The 27,942-nt window shown below is 41.5% G+C and overlaps 1 protein-coding gene across 6 annotated transcripts; it reads right to left on the bottom strand.

Annotated features, from left to right (window-relative positions):
• Nucleotides 1-574: 574 nt before the first annotated feature.
• Nucleotides 575-25,763, bottom strand: kif1ab (kinesin family member 1Ab). Of its 6 annotated transcripts, XM_004542666.4 has the most exons (49): nt 25,403-25,763; nt 24,152-24,323; nt 20,460-20,533; nt 20,039-20,218; nt 19,850-19,918; nt 19,415-19,593; nt 19,221-19,332; nt 18,850-18,927; nt 17,722-17,787; nt 17,610-17,627; nt 17,446-17,524; nt 17,275-17,353; nt 16,796-16,938; nt 16,587-16,625; nt 15,329-15,459; nt 15,054-15,133; nt 14,128-14,203; nt 13,945-14,024; nt 13,744-13,850; nt 13,578-13,661; nt 13,263-13,443; nt 13,103-13,175; nt 12,907-12,997; nt 12,672-12,820; nt 12,078-12,256; nt 11,759-11,896; nt 11,557-11,675; nt 11,362-11,447; nt 11,092-11,227; nt 10,771-10,954; nt 10,347-10,437; nt 10,077-10,195; nt 9,936-9,991; nt 9,586-9,694; nt 9,400-9,466; nt 9,219-9,303; nt 9,015-9,120; nt 8,870-8,893; nt 8,645-8,759; nt 8,427-8,560; nt 8,075-8,136; nt 7,835-7,980; nt 6,521-6,709; nt 6,320-6,391; nt 5,544-5,653; nt 4,800-4,943; nt 4,476-4,668; nt 4,251-4,369; nt 575-4,004 (listed from the first exon to the last, which is right to left on the bottom strand). In XM_004542666.4, the coding sequence occupies exons 2-49, from the start codon at nt 24,255-24,257 to the stop codon at nt 3,947-3,949; spliced, it is 5,115 nt and encodes a 1,704-aa protein (XP_004542723.1). In that variant the 5' UTR covers nt 24,258-24,323; nt 25,403-25,763; the 3' UTR covers nt 575-3,946. The 6 variants fall into 6 exon arrangements, with proteins under 6 accessions (XP_004542723.1, XP_004542720.1, XP_004542722.1 ...); XM_004542663.4 differs by lacking the exon at nt 16,587-16,625 and having other exon boundaries at nt 15,329-15,528; nt 25,403-25,762; XM_004542665.4 differs by lacking the exon at nt 16,587-16,625 and having other exon boundaries at nt 6,347-6,391; nt 15,329-15,528; nt 25,403-25,762.
• Nucleotides 25,764-27,942: the final 2,179 nt, after the last annotated feature.

Raw genomic sequence — 27,942 nt, 5'->3', positions numbered from 1 at the left:
CAAACTGTGTCTTTTTGTGACAGGCTGTTAGTAACAAAGTGCCTAAATATTCAAAACTGCTTCTTTATAACTTATTTATGTTATGTGTAGACACAAGAATGGCTCATCCCTCCACCCTTTCTATGCTTAAATGATTTCTCAGTCAGTGTTAAGTGGCTTACAAAATGCCACAAGGACTGGATGACTAAAAATGATATGAAAGTCTGGCTACTGAAGCAAAATCAAAAGCAATTAGGGGTGGCTCAAGACTTCTGCAAATTACGGTATATCAAAGTTTAAAATCAGTTACCTATTCCTTGTATAAATGTATTTAGTATGAGACCAAGAACTGATAATAATGTCAAATAAATGGAACTGGAAAATAAAAGCTTTGAGGAAAACATCTCTTATGTATCCACACGACTTAGTATTAGATAGATGACAGTGAAGTGTTACCACTGTAGTTATGATCTCCTACAGTACACTGTAACCAGATCATCAGGGGACCAAGAATAGATCCCAGGGGAACTCCACACTCAACTATTGATTTAAACTGTGCACGGTAACAATCAAACACACAAGATTCAAATGCCGACACGTTTTTCAACACATTTATTTATTTGCTTGATTCTTTTTTTGACAACTTTTGTTATGTGTCCACAGACATGAGAAAGAACTCCAGAACACTCAAAAGATAAACGTGAGCACTGAGTTTAAGACTTTATCACAGGCTGCGACCTGTTTCTGCTTCTGTCAAGCAACTCCAAGCAAGAGCACAGACTTGGGGTCACGTACCCAGTCCAGGATGACCGTCTTACTCACACTGAGCCGAGAGGTCCGAAACTGCTTCCTGATCCGCACTCTGTACTCTGCAGTGACACTTAACCAAGCAGCAGGTCAATTATTCTTATTCATCATGGTATACAGAGTAAAAGAGAGTTAATATCATCTGTGTAATGAGACCCAAACACAGAAATCTCCATTTATATACAAGACACGAGCCAAGAGGAAGGTTTCCAGTAAATCATTACGGGGATCATGGATGACATACTTTACAAGCAGCACTTTCAGGAGTGGAAAGCTGTTGTCATTAGCAAGCGGTAAGGCAGGAGAGAGGGGAAAGCGGAAGATAAGTGGACCTGCATGCTTTGATCCAGAGTTGTGACAGCTAAAACAGCCAAAGGAAAAGAAAAACAAAACGATCGACTGATGTGCCGTTCAACAATCACTGGCAGGCACACTAAAACTACCTCACAAAGTGTTTCTGACACTCTTCAACTGTTAGGGTTGGAAGCCTTGAAAGTTATGTGCCAGTGTTTGTGTATCGACTACCTTGACGTATATATATATTTTTTTTTTTTTTTAAGTCCTCTAGATTTTCTAAATGCTTAATACAAAAATCATATTAAATAAAGATGCTTTGTGCGTAAGTGCATTAATTTTCAAGAACATAATTTATGCTTTGATATTTTACAAATAAAACTTTCCATTTGTCTTCTGTACCAGCAGACAACATGTTCTACCCAACACATTCAACAATAAATAAACTCAATTAACTCTTTGTTTACAGACAAAGTAACATTTAAAAAAAACCCAAAGTGGCAAAAAAAAGCAAAATAAAACTGCAATAAAATGCAAAATTTAACTAGTCAGATTTTCTACAAACTTGTACATGATTTAGGCTGTGTTGCTCAACAAGTTGGCTGGCCTGTGGCACACAAAGTCCTAAATTCTGCTTACAGAGTGTAGAAAACTGATCATTAGCATTTAAATGGAAATGAGACAGGCAGACCGGCTGGCTGACCAGGCCTGTGTTGAATGCATTATATGCCTACTCGGTAAATTTGACCCAATGTTGTCACTCTTGCATAACAAGATAAAGATGTTTTAGATTTCAAAGCAACATTATCGATAGATTTTTTTTAAAGACCTACAAACCATTCCTTGTCATGACAACATCAAGTCAGTCATGCTTTACCGATGTCCGACACAAGCGTCAGGCTGTCAAATACCGAGCAGCTACGGTACAAAAGCTGGCAGGGAGACTGCTGTCAAAGGAAACATTTACAGTCTGTTACAGGCAATAACTATATGCTATAGAGGATCATTGATAATATTCACTCTCCAAAACATTGATATACATAATGAAAACTTAAAAAACAAAGATTAATAGCATTTACTATAACTTTACATAAAAGCTAATCATGAATGCATGTGAGTAACTTTATTTAGCATTAATGCTAAAGACAAGGATCAAGGAGAGAAAGAAAAGAGAGGTGAAGAAAGGGAGGCACTATCTGGTGCTAGGACAACGCTCTCGTCCACTTGAAGCAACCGCCCTAAAAAGACTGAAGGTCCACGGTCGATTATAACTTTGTCCTTTCTATTGAGCTACAAGAGGAGTCTTCACAAGTCAGCTTATCGAACGGAGCAACTCTGCTGATCCATAAAAATAAAAATGACAACCACACACAGTACAGTTGTCCTCCCAATTAGATCAAATCTGGTGCGACTCATTGGTTAAAAGAATAGTGTAACCTTTTGGGAAATTCACCTTTTTTGCCAGAAATGTGGATTTATTGTGTGAAAATTGATTAACTCAAGCAACAAAATCACCTACTAGCACTTCTAAAGCTCACTAATTTGCGTTTTACTCCATGATGCTTGCAGCTCTTTATGCAAGATTTAGTCACCCATTAAACGAGTCCTATTTAGTTCGCTTCAGACGTGCTATTTTCCCTTTTTGTTAACGGCCACAGCCAAGCTTTCTGTTTCCTACCTTTTTGCCAAGCTAGGCTAAAAAAATCTGCTGGCTTCAGGATCATAAGTGCGCTTTTTGTCTTCTCATCTGAGTCTCAGCAGGAAAAGTATTTTCCCAAAGTGTCAAACTATTCATTTAAAATCCCACTAAAATAAAATAAAATAAAATAACTATCTTTGCACACAAATGCACAGTAAGTGAAACGATTACAAAAAGCAAAAGAACGCTTTGGTTAAAATAACAGAGTAAATGGTACGAGACATTAACTCAATAAAGTGCCATGCAACAAAACTGTCAGTGGTCCTGTCACAATAAAATACAGTGCAGCTTCAACAGCAACATTAAACATTTTCCTTCAGGGTTATACCTGCAAGGGGTTATGTAGAAAAAACAATATAAATAATAATAAAGGAAGGACGAAGCACATATCAATAACAAGGCGAGGACACGTATTATCTCTCCTGAACGGGCCGTCCTAATCTAGCAAACGATCTCGTGTTTTCATAGAACCAGATCTTAAAAAAAAGACACAGAAACAACAGCTTGGATCCCCCCTCATGCTACTTCAAGGTTAAAATGATGAGCAACAGCAATGATGAATCTCTGCTATCTGAAACCTCTTCAGTGAAACAAATACTCTATGCTGCAGAGCACCAAGCCAATGTACATTATTATGTACATTATATGTATGGAGGATGGATATGGAGCTATCATCGCTGCACTTAACACACCTACACAGAGAAAACATCCAATAAGATGTTTTTACCCCTCCCCTCACTTGATGCCGTTAATGGTTGATGTTCAATGTCTGTTTCACAGCTGAGACTTATGTCTTTGCTGGAAACTGGCAGCCTCACAGATGACACATCTACAGGAAACATGAAAACTAATCTGAACTAGTCCCAGCGCCCAGCAGAGGTAAGTTATGTAACGGGTTTTGGGTGGTTAGATTTTCTTAGGAATTCTTCTAAAGGTCGGAAGGGAGCACACCATGCAGGGTTAGTGTGGTGGTGACGGCAAAAAATGCTTTTGTCGGCTTTGTGGATGAGCGAGTGAGTGACAGGGGCGGTCATCACATAGAGGGATATTTAAATGGTTCTATGTGTAAGTTTGCTATATGGTCTATGCTCGATTAAGCAGGATGTTGAGCTGAGCTTTTAGATTGTATTGTTTTGTTCGCTGTTTTTCGCCAGGCCCCTTCAACTCTCACATCCGCTGAGCCGATGGGTACGACTGGACCGACTTTCTTCTGGAGAGCTTTGACCTGACAGAAGGAGAGTAAGAATATGTTAGGCAGGAAAGATAAATAAAGGGGAAAATACCATCTAATAAGCAATTATAATAATAGGTTTCATTTTTAGGGGATAAGTGACCATTTCCTGAAAAAAACAGAATAATTAAAATGTCAAAACTTTGTGTGGGTGTTTGGAGGTGGACAAAATATAAACTCTGGGTCTCTTTTCACTCATAGTAAACTATTTGTATGCTTCACAGATTCTCCACCACTCACCTGATGGTGCCTGCTAACAGAGGGTTAAAAGCATACAGCCAGTCATGCATCTCTTTGTCATTGGCTGCCTGCAGCAGAATCCCACGATGCTCGGTGCACACAGCAAACGTGTTGGGAGTCTGAAGACAGGAAATACTCCGGGATTACTAAACCTCATTCAGATTTATCGGTTAAATGGTCATATGTCTTTTCTGCAGTGAGTTTCACGACTGAAGTGAAGCATACCCGCAGTAACGTCTGTTTGTCTTCACTGTATTCCACCTTTGCAGAGGACAGGTTGATGATGGCTCTCTCGACGCTGTCCCTCTCGCTGCGGTACAGGTACACATAGGGCCGGCGCACCACCACGAAACGCCTCACCCAGCCGCTGGTGTGAGGCTCCAGGAAGTGCAAATAGCCCTTCTTTGACACAATAGGGCTGCGCATGTTGAAAGAAATACAAAATGAATAACTGGCCTACGATTTGAATACTAAGGAAAATAATCCAGAGGATCTCCTAACATGTGATTGCAGCTGGTGGTGCATTAAACGTATCAAGTGTGATCTGACCTGACACGAATCTCCTGTATGTCGGGAACAAAGGTGCATCCTCTGAGGACTTTCTTTCTGTCCACGGGGCTGTACGGATCTAGGTCCGGTGTGGATGCTCCAGAACTGGGATCAGTGTGTCTAGACAACGCAAACATGTTCACACTGCATCAAAAAGGGAGCAACGGTCAAGACACAAAAGAAAACATTTCAAGCCACTTTTCTTAGTTCTGATTTAAAACACATTTGCAATGTGTAACAAAACAACAAGGTGTATCTCTGTAAGCAGGTTACTTCCTATGAAAATCTACAGGGCAGCTTTCGTGCACTTTTCTGACAGTTGAGAATGAATTACAAAGCTGAACTTCAAAAAATTTCCCCTCCCTGAAAAAAACTTAACCTAAAGAGCAGTCGAACAGGTGTACCTAGCAAAGTGGCCAGTGTGTGTACGTACCTTCTTCTGAATTCTAATTATTACAGTGCAGTAATTATTTTGCATAGTTGTGCTAAATGTTGTGACTGTTGAAAAAACAGAAAAAAAGTCTTCTGTGGTGTTTTCATCACCTGCCATTCGTAATCTAAGAGCCTACACTGAAAAAACTGAGGACATAAATGTTTCTAAAAAAACAAATTCTGCACATTATAGAAAATACAACAGCATTTTGCTTTTACTGATACTACCTGGCCCCACATGAGACTTACTGCTCACTGAACAAAGCACCAAAAAGCGAGTAAGATGTATTCAAAATGACATTTTTTCCTCACCTGATGTCATAATGTCCCTCCACCAGTGAGGGGCAGGTCGAGGACGGGGTGAGCGTGCTCAGTGTAGAAGAGGATGACTCCCTCATCAGAGACGCAGACATCTCAGAAAGCTAAAACGCACACATGTGCAAGCACGCACACACAGAAACCAGAGCAACAGCAAGGACACGCAAGACAAGAAGAGAGACAAACAAAGACAAAACAATCCAGCAAACAATTAAGCACAAACGACACAGACATGCATTCAGAGAACAGCTTGATCAGTTTGTCATCTTCTAGCAATGTACTACAGAAGCAGCACTGTGGTACAAATCCTCGGTATGTCTAAGAGCCCCTCGCTGATGTTAAAGAGGACATGCAGGAGAGTTATTAAGTAAGTGGAAGCCTCACAGTGTCTAAGAAGAAGGGACAGTGAGGGGTGAGGAAAGTAGGAGGGGATGCATGGTGTAAAAGAGTAATCAGTAGACCTGAGTCAGTACTGAAAGAAATGGTTGTCATATTAGGCATGTTTTATCCAGCAACTATCTCTGAGTAATGTTTAAGCCAGGTTAAACATTACATCTGGTTATAGAGACAGAGGAGAGGTGAAAAGTATGAAATTCTTTGCAACAAGGAAGCGTGAAGTGTTTAAAAAACATGAAAGAATGAGAACAGATGTAGCAGAGGGAGTGACTGGAAAGAAGGACTGCGGGGCTTAAATATTTAGTGAAGGCTGTAAACATTAGGTTCAGAAGGACTAAAGGACTGGGTTATAGAGGGCCTAGGCTGGGGCTCACCTTGCTCTCACTGGCACTGCTGCTCACCTGGCTGTACTCCCTGTTGAAGGTGTGCATCAGCAGACGCAGACACTGGAAAGTGAAAAATATAAAAAACAATTTAAAAGCATGAAGCTGAATGAAGCTGTGTGTAAAAATAGAAAGAAAATAAATCTCTAATAAACTGAGGTGTGAAATAGAGATGAGGGGAGCAGCAGTCACCTTAGCAGCCAGCTCCCTCTGCCTCTGGTTGGGGCTGTCGGGGGCGGGGCTGCTGCTGGGGCTGTGGCTGAGGACGGGACTCTTTGCAAAGTCGATGATGTCGCCATTTTTGTAGAGTGCATCCTGTCCCGCATGCAGAGTCGCCTCCAGCTTCTCCCTCAGCAGCAAATAGTGCCTGGTCTTTTCCACCTTTAGAAGAATGTAAGGGAATTTCACTTGAAAGACAAAGTCCAACAGGAGTTTATTTAGCACATGTCAAGTAGGCAGTCGTTTCACTAATCTTCGGGAATAGTTCTCCAGGCTTCTTGAAGGATATTCAAAGCTCTTCTTTGGATGTTGGCTGGCTCTTGCTCTATTGTCAAGATGATCCCCTTCAATAACACTGAGGTCTGGGATCTATCCTGTGCTGAATGATGAAACTGTTGCCAATCAGATGGTATTGCATGGTGGATGAAAATCTGATGGTGCTTCTCTGAGTTCATAATTCCATCAGTTTTAACAAGATCTCCAACACCACTGGATGAGATTCAGCACCAAACAATGACAGAGCCTCCACTGTGTTTTACAGATGGCTGTAGACACTCAGTGTTGTCCCTCTCTCCTGATCTCCTGCACACATTTTGACGACAACTTGAACCACAAATGTCTAATCTGGATTCATCGCTCTACGAGATCTGTTACCAGATTTCCCTTCATTAAGAATGGTTTTGCTGGTTTTTTTCGTATTTCATAAGGGCATGACTTTCTGACTTTCACTGTTCATTTGCTGTAGATAGTTTTTATGCCTGACATTTCTTTTTTTTCTGGCCTCCACATGTCCAGTTTCCTCAAAATGTTTTACGGGCACACTGCACACAACCCCAAGTTTTACTGTGGCCCCCTGGAATTAATCTTATTGGTGCAAAATACAACTTCATACCTGTGAAACCATGTTATCTTTGGGATTTTTCTTGCTATCAACTAAAGAGATGGGAACAAATGAAGTGCTTCTGTTACTGGCTGCTAGTAACAAAATGCCTAAAGACACAAATATTATAATTATTTCTTTCCTAAGTTGTCTAATATATGTAAACACCGGTTTATCACTTGGGTTAGTTGCTTTTTATGCTTGAATGATTCATAGTTCCGGGTTAAGAGTCTTAAAAAACGAAACAAAAAAACCCCACTCCAGTCACAATGATGAGGTACCAGGACTGGACTGATAAAGAGTGCAAAAGCATCCAATGTCCAAAGAAAAACCTAAGATATAAGAGACTATTATGATGTAAGCACTGTAAAAATAAACTATAATATAATTCCAATAATTCCACTGACCTCCTGCAGTAAGCTAAGTTTCTCCAGCTCCCACTGGTGGTCGAGGATGAGGCTGTCACTGCGGGGCCTCCATCCAGCCAGGTTCTCCTCGCCTCTCACGTAAGCCACCGAGGTGTCCAGCACGCGCCTGCGACGACGCTGCATGCCTGACGAAGGGGAACAGAAGCATTTAGAACGACAAAGGACAAACAAACGTTTTTGCCATTTTCATTTATTATTGATTTATATTTTATTCTGCACCTGGACTTCCGTTGTCAGCCACGTGGCAGAGAGTGATTTCATAGACTCCAGTGACACGGTTACTGAGGAGAGAAAGCAGAGCAGGTTGTCGTAAACTTAAATCTTAAACTCTGAAGCATGCATCAACCTAGAACTTTGATCTGAAATGGTGCCAAACCAGTGAAACTACATGATAAATGTGTAATCACAGCCTCCCAACTTTCTAAATAGAAAGTTTTCATTAAGTCACAGAAAATATCCTTTTTTTTTTTTTAAAGCTGTACAGTGGGCTGGATTGGAGTCTTGGTCAGACCATTTTTGGCCCCCCCATCCTTATGTTTGACAGCCCTAGTTAAAATCCTTAATCCAGTACCTCTCAGAGGGCCGGAGGCAGCCGGTGCTGAAGAGGTTTCTGATGGAGCGGGATGCCGGCAGCTTTGTGTCACGGGAGTAAAACACCATGCAGAAGTCTTTGGTGATAACTGTCGGCTGAGTACAGTTCTCCATCTAGCCCAAATATAGAAAACATTAATAAAGTAAAGTAAAAAAAAAATTACAATTTTGCAGAACAATGCACGAACACTCTCCCACCTCTAGATAAGTAGAGAGGGTGATGTAGATCTTCTCCCCATAGGGTGTGACTCTGTTCAGAAGCAGAGAGTTGTGCATGGAGCTGTCCCATGCGGCCTCGAATCGGTAGAAAGTTCTACAGAGAGGAAAAACAGCATCTAGCCTTTCATTGCATGAAAAGCTTAAGGAACAAATGGACATTGTTGCATGTTGTTTTTAAGAAACAAAGATGGAAAAACATGGTACCTGTGATCAACTCCCAGAGAGACACTGCGATTAACAAAGAGAAATAAGGTGAGTTATGAACCTTTCTCTCCAGCTTTCAACAGTTTCAACTCAGCAAACAAAGAGAAAAATGCTTTGAAGGAAGACTGGAAAAACAAATTCCTACTTGTCATCATGTTTTGGCCAGACGTATCCAGAGGTCAGGATGTTGAGGGAAAGGATGTTGGGGTCTATGATGGTCTCATCAGCCTCGGGCGTGTTTCGAATACGACCTGCGGGCAAACAAGTGACAATTAGACTGGTCATTTTTTTGATTTTTGAGCTCTTCCTGCAAAAATCTGACAAACGTGGCCACGTATATCGTACTCACCAATAACGAGCTCCTTCACTTCTTTCCACTCAATATCATTTCCTGTTTCGTGAGCAATTGTGACTCTGATCCTCCTCTGAATGCCCTGTGGAGTCGCAAGAAGATGAGGAGCGGATTTAGTTTCTCAGTGGTTAAAATGAAGAACTTAGCAGTGTGACAGCAGAGGTAAACATGGTCAGACCTGATGTAAAAGGAACGTCCCATGGCAGGGCATCCCACCTCTGTGGTCAACAACAGCCGGGATATAACTGGAGGCAGAGGGATAATCCATTTTTAGACACGTATTATAACATTATAACAAGTGAGATGCATGTGTATGCTTTCCCTTTTGCATATTTAAGCAGCAACAGGAACAGACAGGACTCACTCTCCGTTAGCTTCCAGCTCGCAGATCTCAAAGAAGACCATGAGATCGTATTTGGCGTGACAGGGTCCCGCAGTGGAGCGAGTCAGAGTGTTGAGCTTGGTGGCAGGCACTGGATGAATGAAGAGGATGCAGATTCATTCATTTGTTGCTAAGAATATTAAATCAAGCACACACGGTAATCATCGATAGATGATTGCATTAAATAATTATCTCATTAAAATGGAAACAGGCAGAATCAGAGGAGCCTGCAGAGCACTCATTCATTCATTCATTTATTAATTTCCCCTTTTTTTGATCATTAGATTAATGTATAGAAGTTAGATTGTGGTGGCTGAAATGTCATTGCTAACCTGGTTTGGATAACGGCATTACCCGAGGGAACTGCCTCCTGGAAGGTCTCAGTGGGCTGAAAAAACCCCAACATGAAACTGTGAGAAAAACTTTTTTTCCATCAAATTATCTCAAGTCACCCGGTCAGATTTCTTCCTGACCTGATTAAATCTTTGCAGAGTGGAGGGAACGGCTGTTTCTGATAGTGTCCAAACACCTCAAAGACGATGGGCTGAGTCTTGATGTACTCCGTGAAGGACTTGGTCACCTCCACTGTGATCTATCGGAGGCAGAGAGAAAAATACTCGAATGAACCCTTGAGAAAGCTGTTTGTAGAAATGGACTGCTAACATAATATGTCAAATAACAAGAGGAAGTGAACAGTAGGTAATCAGTTGTCTTTGTTAATATAAGCGTTTAATGCTGCTTACATTTTGGACATGGTAGAAGCCCAGTGGCGGCCCTCTGCCGGTATTTTTCAGCGGCTCAGTGGAGAAAGCTTCGTCATGACGGTGGATGAAGCTGAAAACAGTGAAGTCATTTCATCAGCTGACCTGCCTTTTTGTTTTTCCTACACATTATATCACCCAAAGCATCTGGCTAACAACAGCACAGATTATTTCACTGTCAGCTTCTCAAATGACAAAGACTTTAATCCGTAAATTAGAAAATACATTAAGTTTGATTAGAGTTTAACCATTAATTCATGTGACCTGTAAGGTAAAATTAGTAAAATCTTTGTATCTAATTGCATAAAGACAAAAGAGAGAACTAGGAGAGGCATTCAGCGAGAACTGTTAAATGAAATTCACATCAGGTAGACGATGTTACTCCAGGAACTTTGCTTTAACTTACTTGAACTGGCAGAAGATGTCGGCGTACTCTGCAGAGATGCTCGAGGCCTGTAAGACGGTAACTCTGAAGGTGAAAGTGCTGCCGATCTTGAGGTGGGACAGCGCTTTCTCTGGAGACAGGTCCAGAGGAAGATCCAGACCCAGACCTAAACTCTTTACTGGGCTTAGAGGAGCATCCAGTGTGGCTGCGTGGCACAGAAGAAGCTGAGACTCAGAAACGCATTGACATTTTGACATTAGATGTGCCAGCTAGGAAATATATTTCTGTTCATGAGGTATTTCTAGTAAGACCACCATGTCCCTGTCGTCGCCCTCCCCTCACCTTCACAGGTGTTGTTGTTAACTTCATCTGCAGAGATTCCAGTCTCAGCATTTTGTCCTTCTCCCTCCACAATTCGCAGCTCTTCCTGTGAGGTGTTGGAGTGCGACAGACTTGCGGGACACGACTCAGTCTGAAACTAAACAGAACATAAAATCATCAGCTTTTGCCTCTTTTTACAAGCAGAACACTAGAATTTCTTTTTTCAGGCTCCAAATTTCCACTTTAATCTGACAAGAAGGACTCAGCTGCACAACACCAGCCCAGACGTACCTTCTCAAACTGTTTGTCTTCAAAGGAGATCTTGGCGGTGCCTGACTGCCTCACGCCAGAGCCGTAATCAGGCGCCTCCTCATCAGCTAAATAGAGACACAAAAGCACAAACAGTATAGTTAACAAGCATTTCCAGAAACACAAAACAACACAAGAGGACGTGTGCAGCATCTGACAGCTAATTTTTATTTGTACCTGAGATGGCCTGCACTGCCACTCTAAGGAAGCCTTTCACCTCTCCTTTCTCGCTTACAATGGCCACACGATGTACCAGAGGGACCGGATACAGCAGGTTACTCAGATACACAAAAGCCCTGAGGAGGAGGGAAAGTGATGATGGGTTTGTGGGCGTCCTCACTGTGCAGTAAAAGAACTTAAATCTGTGAATGTTACTGACCTGCCGACCAGACGGAACCAGGGGAAGCGGTCGTAGAAGGGGTCGCCTCCTGTCAGGGCGTGGTCACAGTCCTCCACGGCGCTGCTGGGCAGCTCCGCAGCACGATCATACATTTCTCTCATCAGGTCCAGCCTCTGTCTACAAGGGCCAGGAGAAAACAACAGGTCAGTATCTGCTGATATGCAGACATGTGTATCAACTGTCAGCTACTTTGACCAGTGCTTTGAATTAAAAGAACTGCACTGTTTTCTACAGGGATGACCATTAAATTGTGACCGTGAAACGAGCTTCAAGCCAGACTCTCAAAACCTCTGAGTACCTCAGTTTTTCCAGAGTCCAGTAATGTGTGGCTCCGTTCTTTTGATCTTGCACTTCGACGGCCACTATCGTCCGAGGGAACGGTCGCCTCTCTCTCTCTTTAGCCTCACTGGGAGGCAGCAGGTCAGGGGGCAGCGGAGAATAGAGAGTGTCTGTCAAGAGGACAAACTGGAACTGCACCTGTGAAGAAAACACGAGATTGCATCATAATTTAGACTAGAACAGCAGCTCACAGTTATTTGAGTAATCCAAAACGAAAATGAGAAAATTGAACAGCTGAGAAATTGTAGTATTTGTTCTAAATACTTTAACTGCACATATGACATCTGTCAAAGACCTAAATCCTTCATGTGCCTTTTTTATTAGTTAAAAATAAATAACTAATAATAACAACATGCAAAGTAATGTCAATGTCAATGAGTACAAGACACATATTTAAAGTCAGGGAAATAATGAAAAATTCGAGTTTTTCAGACCTCATAGAGCAACGACCTGCATTTTGTTTGTTTACAACAAAATTAACACAATGTGCAATGAAACATAGCACAAAAAATATCATTGCACTGCCAAAGCATATATCTTACAACAATCTAACCTTCTTCTTCAGCTCCACACTGATTGCATTGGCCTCTTTGAGGAAGATGGCGTTGCCCCAGAGCAGATCCCTGAGGGACGTGAACTGATAGAAACGCCACTTTCTGAAAGCCCACAGCGCCAGCTCGGTCTCGCGCTTCGTCCACGGCACTGGAGGGTACACGAGAACTTGATGTGAATAAAATGAAAGTCTGATGCCAAAACTAAAAGAAAAAAAATTAAAGTGATAGTATCACCTTCCTCTTCAGGCTCCTCCTCTTCCTCAGGTGACTCCAGGTACCGAGAGTCCACCTGTTTCCGAAGGGCCTCCAGTTTACTCTCATAGTCCTGGAAGAAAACATGCAGTACAGATCAAGAGGAGGTGCGGATTTACATAACACCTAGAACTGATTAGTACTTTTTATGATCGATGGCGATCATGCGAGCACCCACCAGCCGCTGTTGTTCCAGCAGGTTGCTGGCTTCCTCTCGTTCTTTGCGGTACTGATCCTCAAGCTCCTGAAGCCTGCAACATTTCATTTTCATCAACACCAAGGAACTTTCCCAAGACATATATTCATACCATTAAAACAAGTCATGCGACCACACCCACCTCTGCTCCATCTCCTGCTTCATGTCGATGCCTTGTTTCTCCAGCAGCTCTCGCTGAGCAAAGGCCCAGTCGACGGGCTCCACGGGTGTCTCGGCGCACGGCGTCCTCTCCCGCTCCAGACGAGCCTGCTCGGGGTCGTTGAAGCGGAACACGTGGCTCTTGCCCATGATGATGCGATTTCCTTAAAGATGCAGCAGGAAGCATGAATGTTGAAACATTTGACTCAAGCATTAAAAATTACACCGCTGCTTAAATAGACACATATTTCAGGACTTGCCAAATTTATTAGAAAATCAAAGACAATCTAATACTTACCAGACCTCAGGACAATAGGTGAGGTCACTCTCTTGCCATTGACATAAGTCTCTGCTCCCTCACACGGCTCGAGAATGACGCATCCTGTTGCAGAAAAGCGTTAAATGTACGTGTGACTAGAAAGACGGATCTTTTTAGCAGATTTGTCTACAGGGAGAGACTTTACCTTCTCCCTGAGGGCCAGTGGTGCTGCTGAAGGTGCAGTGTTCATCCTTGATAAAATGGCCACTAAGAACAATGTCTTGGCGAGTTTTGGCATTTTCACGGCCAACCCTGAAGGAAGATTAAAAACATATATCGAAATTACTAAAAACTGCACAGTATCCGGATGGATTTCATGTCAAATTGAACTTATAGAACTCTTTACTTGGTTATGCCGTCTTTGATGTAATAGAGCAGACACTCGGACATCAGTGGGTCCTCGTTGAGGTTCACCAGATGAGGCGTCTGAAAGAGAAATATGTTTCAGTGTTTGTGTGAGTTTGGTCTGATCGTTCAAGAGGTTGAGAAGTTGTTTGGCAAGTGCGTGGCACAGACTGAGGACCTGTACCTTTTTGGGGGAGAAGACGCCGACTGTGCCTCCATCTTCTCTCATGGCAACGCCCATCTCAGCCAACAGTGCCTCTCTACAGAGTTAATCAGAGTTGGAGTCAATCCATGAACTCAGATGGAAATTTACAATAATGCTATTTCTTTTTATTTCATTAAACTGACAGTCTATCCATGCAATGCATAATGTTTTGTGTTCCTTATACAAACTGTATAAAATCTCACACTTTTCATGTGCTTCTTTGTTTTTTGTAATCGATGAGTTCCATGATTTGCAAAACTTTGGGTAAAAGCACATCATGTCATGTCTGTAGTCCTCTGTAAAACAATCTGAATTATGCTTGATAATGCTATACAAACACATTTGACTTGTATAAGCACCTCCTTCAGGAACGATGTCAATACAGCCTTAATGTTGGAACTATTTTTCAGTTGTGAGGAAGGACGTTTGGATCACTTGCCAGTGAGAGAAATTCATCCTCAGAGGGATATGAACGGGAAATTTCACTAAAAGCTTTCAGAGATCTCAATCTCATGGTGTAATAATTAGTTTTGCTTTTGTCATATGACCAAAAACATTGTGAACTTCTATTGAAAATTCCACAATGTATAATAAAAAAGAAATTTAGGCAATTTGATTTGGTAGATATTTACACGAGATGCATTCCCGACACAACAATCTGTGCTGCCTCCTGGCATCAAAACAGAGATTTTTTGCTCATTAGGAAAATGTGTAATTTGCCACACTCATACGCACTGCCGTAACATGTCCTTGAAATAAGTCCAATCAAAAATGGACAATTGATTTTTTACTTGTAGGTGCACTGCCTTGAAAAGCCAGGCAGATACGCAAATGTTAAATTTAATGATAATTTCAGGTGGTTTTGCATTCGTGGATATCAAACAGCATAAAGAGCTTGGACAAACCTCTCCATACGGATGGCCTCAGTACGGCGCAGCTTCTCTTCCCATGTCTCATTGAGCTCTGCGATGATTTTCTCGGTTTCCTGTTGGTGATGGAGAAACAGCCTGCTCTCAAAATGGAAGTATTACCTCTGCTCATTCTCGTATTCATCAAGGAGTCTTCCCACCAAATGCCTAAGCCCCTCTCCTCCCTTCATTCCCACTCACACAACCCAGATCCACTTTTGCTCCGGTGAACTTTTTCTATCTATGCATCGTCATCCCCTATTTTTTCCTACCTTGAGCCTTTCAATGGCTTCCTCACTGGCCGGGCTAAAGATGCGATCGTGGAGGTTGCTGATGGAGCCGGCTCGACTGGATAGGGCTGAGAGCGAGGGTGAGGGGCTCATTCCCGTCATGGCATGGGTCACTGTGGAGAGATCACCCCTTTGATTGACAGCCTGGCGATTATTCACAAAGTTCTTGTAATCGCACAGGTCTGCCAGAAAGAGAGGCGTTGCATGGAAGAAAGCAAGGAAGGAAGGAAGGAAGGAAGGTAGGAGCAGACGCAAGGTATTCAAGGAAAGACATCAAGGATTGAGAGGACCACGCAGGGATACGGATTTAAAAGGAAAAAAAATAAAATAAGGGAACAACAGGGAGGGTAACAAAAAAAGAAGAGAAAGCTCAAATAATGGATCAAAGAAGCAGACGTATTTGCTTTCCAAAGCCATCGCAGAAGGAGAAAAAAAGAGAGCAACTCAAACTGACACGGCATACAATGTCAGAGACTGAATGCTAAATACCAGAGGGATTTTCTTTTCTGACACTGAACTGCACACAAACACACACAACAAGCTCGCAAGCAAGCATGGTTAGGACAAAGTGTACTCAAAAAAATAATAGATACATCACTACAATGCATGAGGACCAAATATAGAGTGTTGATTTTTATTTTCGTGAAAGAAGAACTGATGTTTTTAAGCTGTTTAGCACAGCGTTTGTAGCAAAGATCCCGGCGGTGCAGGCCTCTAAGCACCTGACTCAGAGCATCGAATGCAGCAGCTCCACACACAGAGGACCAGACTGCAAAACACAATCTAAAATGGCATCCTCTCAGTCAGTCCTTTCTTCCATGGTCACTAATCTTGTTAAATAACAGCAAGATTCAAGACAACCCTGAATCTGACAGTTTCCGCTGTTCTCCTATCGGCATCTCTTAAACAAAGCATCACTGTGGGGTCACATACTTTTGTGGCTAAAAGTATTTCGAGGTTTGGGGAGTAAAAGAAACATGTAACACCATGGAAAAAAGAAAGGAGGCCATTTTTTTCTCTTAGCCAATGGATTACAGCTTTAACAAGATTTAACTACAAAGATAATTTTAGTTGTTCTGTAAAGTTCGTTTTATTTTTTTAATCAATTGTGCATCGTCTGACTCCATGTACACTCTCTCAGGATTGTTAGTTTGGTCTCTGGTGTGGTGGAGGAGGAAAGTCGGCTCGGGATTCATTTCTTTTTAGCTGCAAAGCGCAGGCTTGCTACAGTTATACACACATTTCAAACCAGTGATGACAGGACCAGTGCAGCGATACGCTGATAGGACAGAGGAGAGAAGAGACTGTGTGAGAGTGGCGCTCACATCCCAAGTTAATCCTCTGTCTTCAATGTACTGAGAGAAAAAACATAACCTGCACAAAAGCTTTTAACTACCAGCTTCCTGTGCACGTGTGTGCCACGTGTGCGTGAGCTGCTGTGACACTCACTCTCGATGATGTCGCCCAGGCCCTGTGCGTACAACAGGTCTTTGAGACGAGCCACCTCCTCTTTCAGCTCGCGCACCAGCCGGTTGTTGGGGTCCTCGTTGATCACGGCGTTACAGCGGATCTGTTTGGCACGATCGGCGTACCTAAAAGGTGGTCGATAAGTTATCATTCCTCAGCCTCTCTGTACCGAATAACAGTGAGCAGATAATATGAAATATAAGTGAGGATGGTGTCTCACAGCTGGTTGAACAGAAAAATACGTTTGTGAAGTGTCCATTAATGGTTTTACCCGACAGAGCGACATGAACTCCACTTTTCTGCAGATGTATGCAGAGTTTAAAATCTAATCTAATCAGCACTTCTATTTATTTGCTTGACCCTGCAGTATGACAGTGTGACTTTAGCTTTAAAATGCATTTATAGTGAAAAATGTCAAATTTAATGATCCCAAAAACAGAGCTTTAATATATTTTCCTTACCGAAGGGTACTTAGGGTTTCATCATAGTTAATATCAGCAGGGCTAAGGGCAGCCACCATGGCTGTGCGAGAGTTTCCTCCTAAAACAGATACACAAATATATTTCATTAACTAACACAGAAAATCTTTTTCTTATGCTGAAACCTCTTTTTTTCTGGTTGCATTTGCATACCTAAGTTCTCCCTCAGCAGCCATGTGAGCACCGAGTCTCTGTAGGGAATGAAACTCTCCACCTTCTTCTTTTTCTTGTTCTATCAACAAAGGAATCACAATAATATTTGAAGTTTACCCTAAAAAAAGATGCTCCATATACCCTGCGTGCCGCTGTATACTAACCTTGTTTGGTGCAGAGTCCTAAAAAGAGAAGAAGAAACACCAGCATTTGTAATTGAAACACACAAAATAGGATTTTAAAGTAAGATTTTTAGCAAAGTGTAAAAGTTCATACCAGTTCAGCCAGAGCAGAAATCACTTTTCCCAGAGTGGTCAAGGATTTGTTGATATTTGCTCCTTCCTGCAAACACACACACAAAATATAGAAATCAGCCATTTCATGTATTTTTCCATCTAATCATGAGTACATTTTAGATATATTACTTCAAATTAGCACTAAAACCACCAAAGGAGTCTTTTTTACTCATTTGGCATTTTAAAAGTCATGTAACTCAAAAGAAGATGAAATTGATTGGGGCGTTCAATCATTTATACCTTGAACCAATGGCGGAGTAAATTTGACCCCCAAATGAAATCAATGTAAAATGCTGCACTAAACAATGACAACAGGCCTGGGTCTATAGTGACACATATTGTTTATACTATTTTTTTATATAAATGCTGCTATAACATGAGCTAGCTAGATAAGGTTGAGAGATGAGTATATAGAAGACTCCAATTGAAGTTGGCAAATTGTTGCAGGATGGAGAGGCTCAGGATGGGACATCTGAGTCAGGGAAGAATGAAGCTGAAGCCATTACGGACACATGGAGAACGGGGCTCAAAGAACCACAGCTAATCTGAGTAGAGAGTTCAGAGTAAGCAACGTGGCCGTGTCCAAAATCAGCACCCGCTGCTATGTATTATTAATTCTACGTTTATGAAAATGGATCAGTTTGTTGAAAGATGTAATTAGGTACCAATCAGTGCATATTTATGAGTTCAACTTTAAATTATGTTTCTTATTTTGTTGTAGAAAACTGTGGAGTCTGTTTTAAAATATAGGCAATGAGCTTTTCAATCAGTTTTTTACTTTGCTTCTTTATCCTTGTGTATTTATTCATTTTTTACTTTTCCATGATCATTTTCTTCTACAATGTTTACATTTGTGGTGTGTTACTTATTGTGTTTTTCTTGGTGTGCCCTTTGTTTTAGAAGATTATAAAATACATTTTAACCTTACAATCTGTAATGAAATACTCAAAATCATTTGTAAAACCATTAAACCCCCTGAAAGGGAATATTAAATACTTATTTTGTCAAATTTTACAAATATTTAGAGAAATTAGATGAAAATGAACAACTTCTTCAAGAAAAGACTTGCTTGCCATTGCATAGCACTGAAACAGCAACATCATCTCACCTTCAGCCTTGTTCCTTTAGCTCCAGTTGAGTCTGCTCTCTCGCTGCCAGCCAAGTCAACCAAACTGATCTTGCTGACCTAAGAAGACAATAATTTTTTTTTTTTTCAAAATAATTCACCCTCTCTGAAAAGGACTAAATATCCACCGCAGCAAACACAATCCACCCGGAGCTGAAAAGGAGAGCTGGCAGTAAAGTGTGGTTTACCAGTCAATACAGAAACACGTTCAACAGATAGCAGCACCGCATACGCCATAAAACAGGCCATAAAACGTCATAAAATCATTTCTGCCTCAACTCTCCTTATTGATTTGTTTGTAGTCAGAAGAATGGAAAAATAAAATCTTCGTTTGTGGGTGATTTGCACCGGACCTTCTCTGACGTGTTGTCCGTCTCCATGTCGTGTTTCTTCTGAGTGAAGATAATGTTGAAGACGGCGTGGGAGCGGCTGCTTGTCTCGTTCATGTTGGTAGCAGCCACAGTCCTGAAAAAAACAAAAATACATGCTCATGGGTTTTTAAAAATAACAATTATCAAATCTAAACAACTGATCTTAAATTTTTTACCTGGCCTTGTTTCCAGAATCCATCAGGTCCTGGATGTCATTGTAGGAGGTGACGGCTAGCTTTGATAGATCTTCAACATAAGGTCCCATCAGCGGGTGCTCTCTGACACGCAGGTTTCCTTTGTTTTTGGGATTCAGCAGGTCACGCACACGCTCACAGTAGATCTCCATGTAACTCACCTGCAGGGAGAAGAGAAGGCAGTCATAAAAGATGTTTAATGACTAATTAATTCGTTATAATAAGTGACTTGCTGCTACAGGAACAATATAAGATTAAAAATGAATGAATTAGCTTCTGACTATCTGATAAAACAACACAATTCCAATATAACCTGCTTCTGTTTCACATGTTTCAGCCAAACTACCTGAAAAAAATTTCTTTAAATGCAAACAGGAAAGCCTGCCAAAAGGCATATCAGAGTTTAGCATGACTCACCTCCACTGAGTAGGACATGCTGTTGTCATTATTGCTGTCATTGATCTTGGTGAAAAGGTCCTCGCACAGCTAGAAAACAAAATGCCACTGTCACTTTACAACTTAAGGACTTCAAACTTCTGTGTTGGAGTCAAATCGGCACAAAATTGTCTTTCATTAAACTGTATTTAAAACTGCTTCCTGCTTTACCAGAGGAATGATTCCCTGCTGGTCTTTTTCCTGTCGGCCCATCATGGTGTAGCTTTTGCCTGCACCCGTCTGCCCGTATGCAAATATACACACATTGTAGCCTTCAAAGGCGTGGAGCAGCATCTCCTCTCCGATGTCTCTGTACACCTGCATCTGGGAGGCATAGTTGACGTCCTCAGGCTGCAGACATGGAGATAGCGGAGTGATAACGAAGAGGGGGGGGGGGGTTGAAAATTAGCATTTTTTAATAGCATGAATATTCATTATTCTAACACACATTAAATATCAAACAGTGTGCTGCAGGCAAAAAAAAAAAGAAAAGAAAAGTTAGAGGGATTAGTCACTGGGGACTTGTTTAAGAGCAGAGCCTTCTATATTCTAATGCAGATGTATTTCCTTTGATGAAAGCTGTAAGACTCACCGTGGTGTGTGACCAGTAGGAAAAGTCAAAGTTGAAGCTCTTGTTTTCTTTCGGCTGTTTTGGATTCAAGATTGCTAAAAAGATCAAAACAGATCAGTTAGAAGCATCAAAAGCTGAATGTTCTTCATTCTGTCTTCCTTATCTGACTTTTTTAGTTTACATACAGTAAGCCAGAAGGAAACTGTGAAAAATTTCATATCTGCTATGAATCTATATCAGTATTTTATCACACAGTCTTTGTGACCGGTTAATTTTGTCGCGTACCCACACTCTGTATGCATGCTGTGTTTAAATGCTCGTGGGTTTGCTTTGATTTTCTTCTTTTATTTATTTTTATGATTGTTTCCACCCAGAGCAGTGTGTCCAATAATGATCCATCTAATGTTTGTGTGTGTGTGTGTGTGTGTGTGTGTGTGTGTGTGTGTGTGTGTGTGTGTGTGTGTGTGTGTGTGTGTGTGTGTGTGTTTCCCCCACAGTTAGTTCAACTCCTGCCTTATCATTTGTATTATTTACTGGTCTTTTTTATGCATATTTCACGGATAATTACAATCCAGTTCTTATTATAAACAAAGGTTTTGTTTAAAACCTTCATTTTACATTAACATGCATACTCACTGGCCATTTTATTAGAAACACGTGTTTAGCTGTTCATTAATGCAAATATCTAATCACTCAGTCACATGGCAGCAACTCAATTATGTCTGTAGACAAGATGACCTGCTGCAGTTCAAATTGAGTATCAAAATTGGGAAGAAAGGTTATTTAGGTGACTTTGAATGTGGCATTGTTGTTGGTAGACAGGCTGGTGCGAGTATTTCAGAAACTGCTGATCTCCAGGGATTTTCCCGCACAATCGTCCCCAAGTTTACAAAGAATGGCCCAGAACATAGAAAATATTCAGTGAATGGCAAGGGTCAAAGAGGGAAATGGCCAGACTGCTTCGAGCTGATAGGAAGGCAACAGTAACTCAAATAAAAGCTTGTAACAACCAAGGTATGCAGAAGAGTATTTCTGAATGGAAGGTTAGATGGGGAACCTTGAAGCAGATGGGCTGCAAAAGCAGAAGACTGCACTGGTTTCCATTTCTGTCAGCTTAACAGAAAACTGAGTGCGCCAAAATGGGACAATTGTTACCATTGAAGGTTGGAAAAACGTTTCCTGGTCTGATGAGTCTCGATATCCGCATTCTGATGGTAGGGTCAGAATTTGACATAAACAACATGAAAGCATGGATACACCTGACTCAGGTTGCTGGAGATATAAAGTTGTGGGGGATATTTCCTTGGCCCGTGTCAACAGGCACCAAAATTCCTGAGAAATGTTTCCAGCAGTTTGCTGAATATATGCCACAGGCCATTAAGGCAGTTCTGACAACAACTTGGTACTAGTAAAGTGTCCAGTAAGCATATTTTTTTCTATCACTTTGAATTATATTTACCAAAAAACACAAAAAATGAGAACATTCTGGATCAGATAGGATTTACAGTTCTGCTCAATAACAGCTTTTGCAATTATACACCACAGCTCCCTTTTCTGAGGAGGAGCAGCTGCTCTTCTGGCCGCAAATTAAATAAACCGTATCACCCCTTGTGGACGAGTTCAATAAAGCAGCAGCGTCAGTGAAGCAGTCCTGTTAAGAGGAGCGAAGGCTCTTAGCACTCGATACATGTGAAGTTACCGAGCTGAAGTAATGCAAGCCTGAATCTTCTGGCTTTTAATGAGGTCATTAAAAACAGGCACAGCAGGCTGACATGCGCCTGCTCTCTCCTGCACCCTTACATCAGCTGACCTCGGGTCTGGACTCGACCAGAACAACGGGCCCTTGTTGGTCCATGCAGCTCGTATGATGAGAGAAGAGAGCCGCGGCTGTCGCTACATCCTACACACACTGACGGGTTTCAGGCCTGACTGAAGCTTTTGTTTCCGTCTCGAGCTGCCAAAATGCTGCATGCCTCCCTGCCCGCTGTTATACCGCCGCAGGACAATGCGGCCCGCGAGACGAGGTGAAACACTAAAAATGCTTCAAAGTGGGTCACAGAAATGAGACCAAAACAGCATCAGAGGATCACTTTAAACACAACTCAGACTTTCAGTGAAGCACCTCAGACGCAACCTCGTAATCACTGAATCGAATTGCTGTAATTATTCACATAAACACGTGTCATATGCTCTGTCTGTTTTAAAAATAGAGCGCTATATAATCAGTTTACTGTAAATTTAAGAAGCTAAGAACAGCCTTATCCTACTGGCCAATTAAAAATGAATATTCAATATTCTTCTTGTTATTAATTATGCCTACATTTACATAAAGCCTGTTATTCTGAAGCACAAACAGAACAAAAATGCTCCATAAACACCTCATACAAACTAGTCAGAAATGCTGAATGCTTCTTTTAATCTCTTACATTAAGGGATTTTTGTTTTAGAGATTGCAGCATTTTTCCAAGTATTCTGTTTGCATTTTGTCCTGAAAAAGTACACAACTTGACTTAAAGTTGGTGGTTATATAGTATAGAGCTTTCAGTCGACTGATCTTTTAGACAAAACACATGTAAATATTCTGCAATTAATAATAATTTGTCTTTTTTTCCACAAAAAAGGCCACTTACCTTTCTTAAAACACACACTTATTGTTCCACAATGAAAAGCTAAGTTGGCGTTCTTCTTTAAAGATTAAATGCACATCACAGTGCTTCTCTGGTGCTTTTCAGTCTAAGTGAACCACAGGTTTAAGTTTCCACCTCATGCTGCATTTCTACACCTACACCTGAGGGCTTTGATTTTATTTTTTTTTAAAGAGAACTATAAAGTTAATTAATCAAAATGTCAATGACGAAATGAATAATTAAGTAATAGAGGTAAACTTCAATTAAAGCAGTGCCACTGGGTTAACATATTCAGTGTTAGATCCTCAGTAAAGTGGGTCTTTAATGCTTTTACCTATTTTTTTGGTCATACATATTCTCTTACATGGCTGGATGCTCGTGTGGATACAGTTTCAAATAAAGAGCACCAGAGCTGAGAGTTTTTTTTACTCTTGGTTCTGTATGATGTCATTGAAAGGGGATAGTCTGGATTTGGTCATCACAGGCTGTGAGCAAAGATACTTTATCCACTTGCTGTTCCAACCTTTTATTTGCGAGGGGCAGCCAATCAGAAGAAAGCTGGGTTAAAAGGGAGGGTGGACTTAACCCTCCGAGATCTACATTATCATTGGTGATGAGTCAAGCGTGCACCCAACCCTAATTCTGTATTTTGGAGAAAAGAAAAATGACTCTTCTGGAACAAATGTGAATAGTTTTGGATGGCTGTCAGTTAGAAGAACTGTTTTGGGTTTGTTTGGTTTTTTTTACTTGATTGCCAAGACTGGGGAGAACACACACAGACAAACAAATTATATATTCATAGAGTTAGGGTTATGATGGCTCAGACCTAACAGGCTGGTTTTAAGGCAAATGAGCTAAAATGTGTAGTTTCAGAAAGCAGATAAACTGACAACCTAGTGTAAGATAAATAAGGATTATTTTTAACCTTGAAATGTGTAAATCGACTTTATAAGTTTGCACAATAACTACATTTTAAGCACCTCTCTCAGTTAAAAGGCATAATTAAACTCTCAAACATTAAAGTCAGTCTGACTAAATCTTCACTGAGAAGTCTCGGCGCTACCAGCTGAACTCTCGTATACTCACTCGTGGTGTTCCCAGACATCTGAATGATGCACTTGCTCTCCTTCCCGATCTCTCTGGAGTTGAAGGGTCGGACCCTCACCGCTACCTTCACGGAAGCCCCCGCCATGTTGCAGGTCTACGTGTGAGTGAGCAGAAGAGCTGGAGATCCCCGTGGCCAGTGCGCACCTGGCACCTGCACAGGTAGACAATGACAGAGGAGTTCATTAGCAGTGACAGCACATGTGACACCATAAATCATTAAGACTCCATATTATAGAATTTAATCCAGGAATTAAACATTATCTTTTAATATTTCTGACTTGTTTTTTTGTCATTTTGTTTTTTTAATAATGGTGATGCAGCTTTCTTAGCCACAAACAGCTGAGACATACACATGACACCATTTTCCATTTTTAGGCCCTGAATCACAGTCAGTTTGTCTTCAGGCAGAAACACCCAGTTCCTACTGACTAAATGGCTGGACCAACATTTGGCAGGATGATCATCAGCGTCTCTGCAATTCTACAGTAAAATGGCTGCTTATTCCCTGCCAGCAACACCGCCATGGATGAAGGCCTGACTGCTTCAAATCAATGAAAATAATGCACAACCCTGAAATATGAGGCGCTTCTCACTGCGCCTTCCAAAATAAGCTCGATATTCCTTTTTTTTTCTTCCTAACCCCTACAATTTTTTTTCTTAGTTAATGAGCTAATTTACAATAATTCATAAACGTATCATTGCTTCCAGACAGCACACCGCACATCCACCGTCACATCCAAGCCCCCGTCGATCAACAAGGGGGGAAATCTTGCTTAACATCCAAACAATAAGCCATTATTGATACGTTATAAATTTGAGGATGAGAAGAATTTTAACCGATGACATTTCCTGGATATTTCCTAAGCCATGTAAATAATGTCTCCTCCATCTTGCTGTGCCTGCCGCACCTCGACGACAGGCCGCGTAAACATACACAGCTCAGACACCAATTCATCCCAGACTGCGTCAGAAAGGAGGTCAGCACACATTATTACAGCTTACATGACAGTCCCAGCCTTTATCAACGCCTTTGCTCGTCCAATTCACTCAGTAAGATGGCAGATTTGTGTTTTTTGACTGTTTTTTTAAACACAGAATCATACCCCAAACACCCTGACGCAGCGTCTCTTAAGCGCACAAAAGCCTCGAAATGACCAACACGCAAAAATACCCTGTCCTCACCGAGGCGTGACACCCATTATTGCCCTGAAAAAACACGCCGTGTCTTACCTCAGCAACTCAGACTCGACAGCCGCAAATGGTGGATCCCCCTTCCCATTCAAAACAGCGGCAGGATCCTCTGGTGCCTCCTCCGATTCTCCTCTGCAGCTCGTATTTTGGTCCTTCGCTCTATCCTTTGGTTAGCCTACAGCATCATTTCCCCTCACGCACCCATACATGGATAATCCGCCGTGCCTCAGCTTCAGCAGCGGTGCGTCAGTTAGAAAAGAGTGGGAGACTTGGAGTGGTGTGGAGGGAGGAGCGGGGTGCCGCACGGATAAACAGGAGGATGGGTGCGGGATGCTCCGACGGCCGGCCGTCAGTCTGTCCGTCAGGCAGTCTGAAAGCAGGGAAAATGGCGGTGCAGCTGTGCCAGGGATGCTGGGAGGCGGTGATGACATCAGCTTCAGCATCATCAGTGGCGGGCGGCCACGAGGCAAAGCGATGCAGCACAGGAGGAGAGGAGAGGAGATGGAGAGGAGAGAGCTCAGAGACGCAAATATGACTGACAAAGTGTGAGTCTGGAGGTTTGGAGAGACACAAATCAGACACGAAGCTCGACTCAAGCACAAAATTTACATGAAAGTTGAGCAGAAATTGTACAACGAAACAAACAGACGAATGTAAAGGAAGTCTCTATTCACCAAAGCATCTGACAGTGGTAATTTGGTAGATTTGACAGATGGAGTGATTAATGGGAGGATTGGATGACTTTCTGTTATGTTCTTTGTTCTCAGGCTGGTAAGAAGGTACCAGGTCAAAAGGGTGGAGTTATATAGACTCCTGGGTGTGTCCATATTTTTTTGTTCACCACTATTTCATTTTGGTTGCTGTGATTATTTTGAATATATTTTGCGCACATTATTATGAGTTGAATTTCATTGAATAAATCATTTTTGTGTTATTTTTTGTGTGTATTTTTTTGGCAGCGTGTCAGACAAAGTCAACAAAACCCAACCTCGAACTCTCAGCGACATTTTGTTTGTTTTCCTGTAGTCGCTACATTAGGTGTTAGTTTCTCGCGTTTATGCTTATTAGTTATCTTTTGGGTCATTTCCAGTTTTGTTTTATTTTATTAGATAGCTGTCTCTTGTGCCTTGCTTACAATTCTTTTAGTTTCTACTCCACAATAATACCATCTCTTCTCTGCTCAATCAGACTACAATGGTAAATGAGGTGTGCAGAAAAATCACTGCAAATTTAGGATTTATAAAAACCAGGAAGTCAGAAAACAAGCAGGTAACATCACTGCAGAACCATCACGCCCTGGTCACCACCTGTTCCAACTCCTCCTCCATTGTCCGCACTTGTGCTGGTTCCCTCAGCACTTCCCTAATCACGCTCTGTGTATAAATAGTCCTGTCTTCCCTTGTCTCAGTGTCTTGTGCCTCTCTCTGTGATTGAGTCACTCTGTGATCTCCTGTGTTTGTCTGTTTATTGCTTTGTTTTTTCTGTGTTCTCTATTTTGTGCTGTGTTTACGGCCTCATATATGATTTTTTTGTTTTTGTTGTTAAGTTTGCCTCCAGCGTCCTTCATTTGGACCATAACTTTTGCACTCCAGTTTGGGACAAAATGCTAATTTACACAGCAGCTAAAAGTGGCAGAAACCGCATGTCAGTGTCTGTCAGTATTGTTCCACTACAATGTTAGAAAATCATGGGTCTAATTGTCTGTTTTGGATATGCTGCACTTTGTCCTGCAGGAGTTTACTGGAGGATAGCAAACTAGACACGTGGGTGTGTGTTTGCACGTCTGGGCACGCAAATCACATATTTGCCTGTAACTGATTGGCTCCACTGAATAGCGTTGTCAGCCAATGGGGTTCTTTCTTTCCATTTCCACATACACTGTCACTCATCCATACTGACATGCTGACAAATAATTTCTTATAGTTAGTTAGTTGTGTTTTTATAACTAAATTATCTCCTGTTTCTTGCCACAGTATTCATGCCAGGATGTCAGAAATGCCTTTAAGGCAAAGCTTCAGCTCCAGTGGCTCTGAAATAGTCATGATGGTGCAGAGACGTCTCACAATTTCTGTAACTTTCTGAAAGAGGTTTGATATTTGTGCCTCAATAATCTTTACATACCTATAATTTGTCAGCTGAACATGTGACTGGACTTTATTTTGGAACAATCTGAGTCTGTTTCAAGAGACTGTCTGTCAGTGCTGGTCATTTATCAGATGAATCATTGTCCATTGAGTGAAACTTTAATTCTATTTTCTTGTTTGTACATCATCTTGTTTACCTATGAGGTTCCATTTGGGCCAGAATCACAAACATGCTCACACATGTGCTGTCTGTTGACTGTGTGACAAAATGTTTGTGTTCTCATGAAAGTTGTCCTCTCCTCTTGCAGTTGACATCTGACCTACTGGTGGCCACATGCACCTCAGTCAACTGTCATTTCGATGTTTTTTGCACTTTGTTTGGAGCGAATCTGTTATAGGTCTGTTAATTATCAGTTCACTATTGCTCAAAACTTCCCTTTCACCCAGGATTATTGAGTAACTCATCTGACAGACTGCTGCATTACACAACAATAC

The sequence above is a fragment of the Maylandia zebra genome, linkage group LG18, assembly GCF_041146795.1.
Source record: "Maylandia zebra isolate NMK-2024a linkage group LG18, Mzebra_GT3a, whole genome shotgun sequence".
Taxonomy (NCBI): Eukaryota; Metazoa; Chordata; class Actinopteri; order Cichliformes; family Cichlidae; genus Maylandia; species Maylandia zebra.
Note: the sequence above shows the minus strand (reverse complement) of the source record. Positions and strands in the feature narration are given on the sequence as shown.

Bases quoted from the DNA above. Each gene is read 5' to 3' on its own strand.
- kif1ab (XM_004542663.4), bottom strand. From the start codon at position 24,257: ATGGCGGGGGCTTCCGTGAAGGTAGCGGTGAGGGTCCGACCCTTCAAC. The intron at 20,534-24,151 runs GTGAGTATACGA...TGATCTTTTTAG, and splicing joins GATGTCTGGGAACACCACGA to CAATCTTGAATCCAAAACAG. The intron at 15,529-16,795 runs GTGAGTGTCACA...TCTTTCTGGCAG, and splicing joins CCTGGGCGACATCATCGAGA to ACCTGTGCGATTACAAGAAC.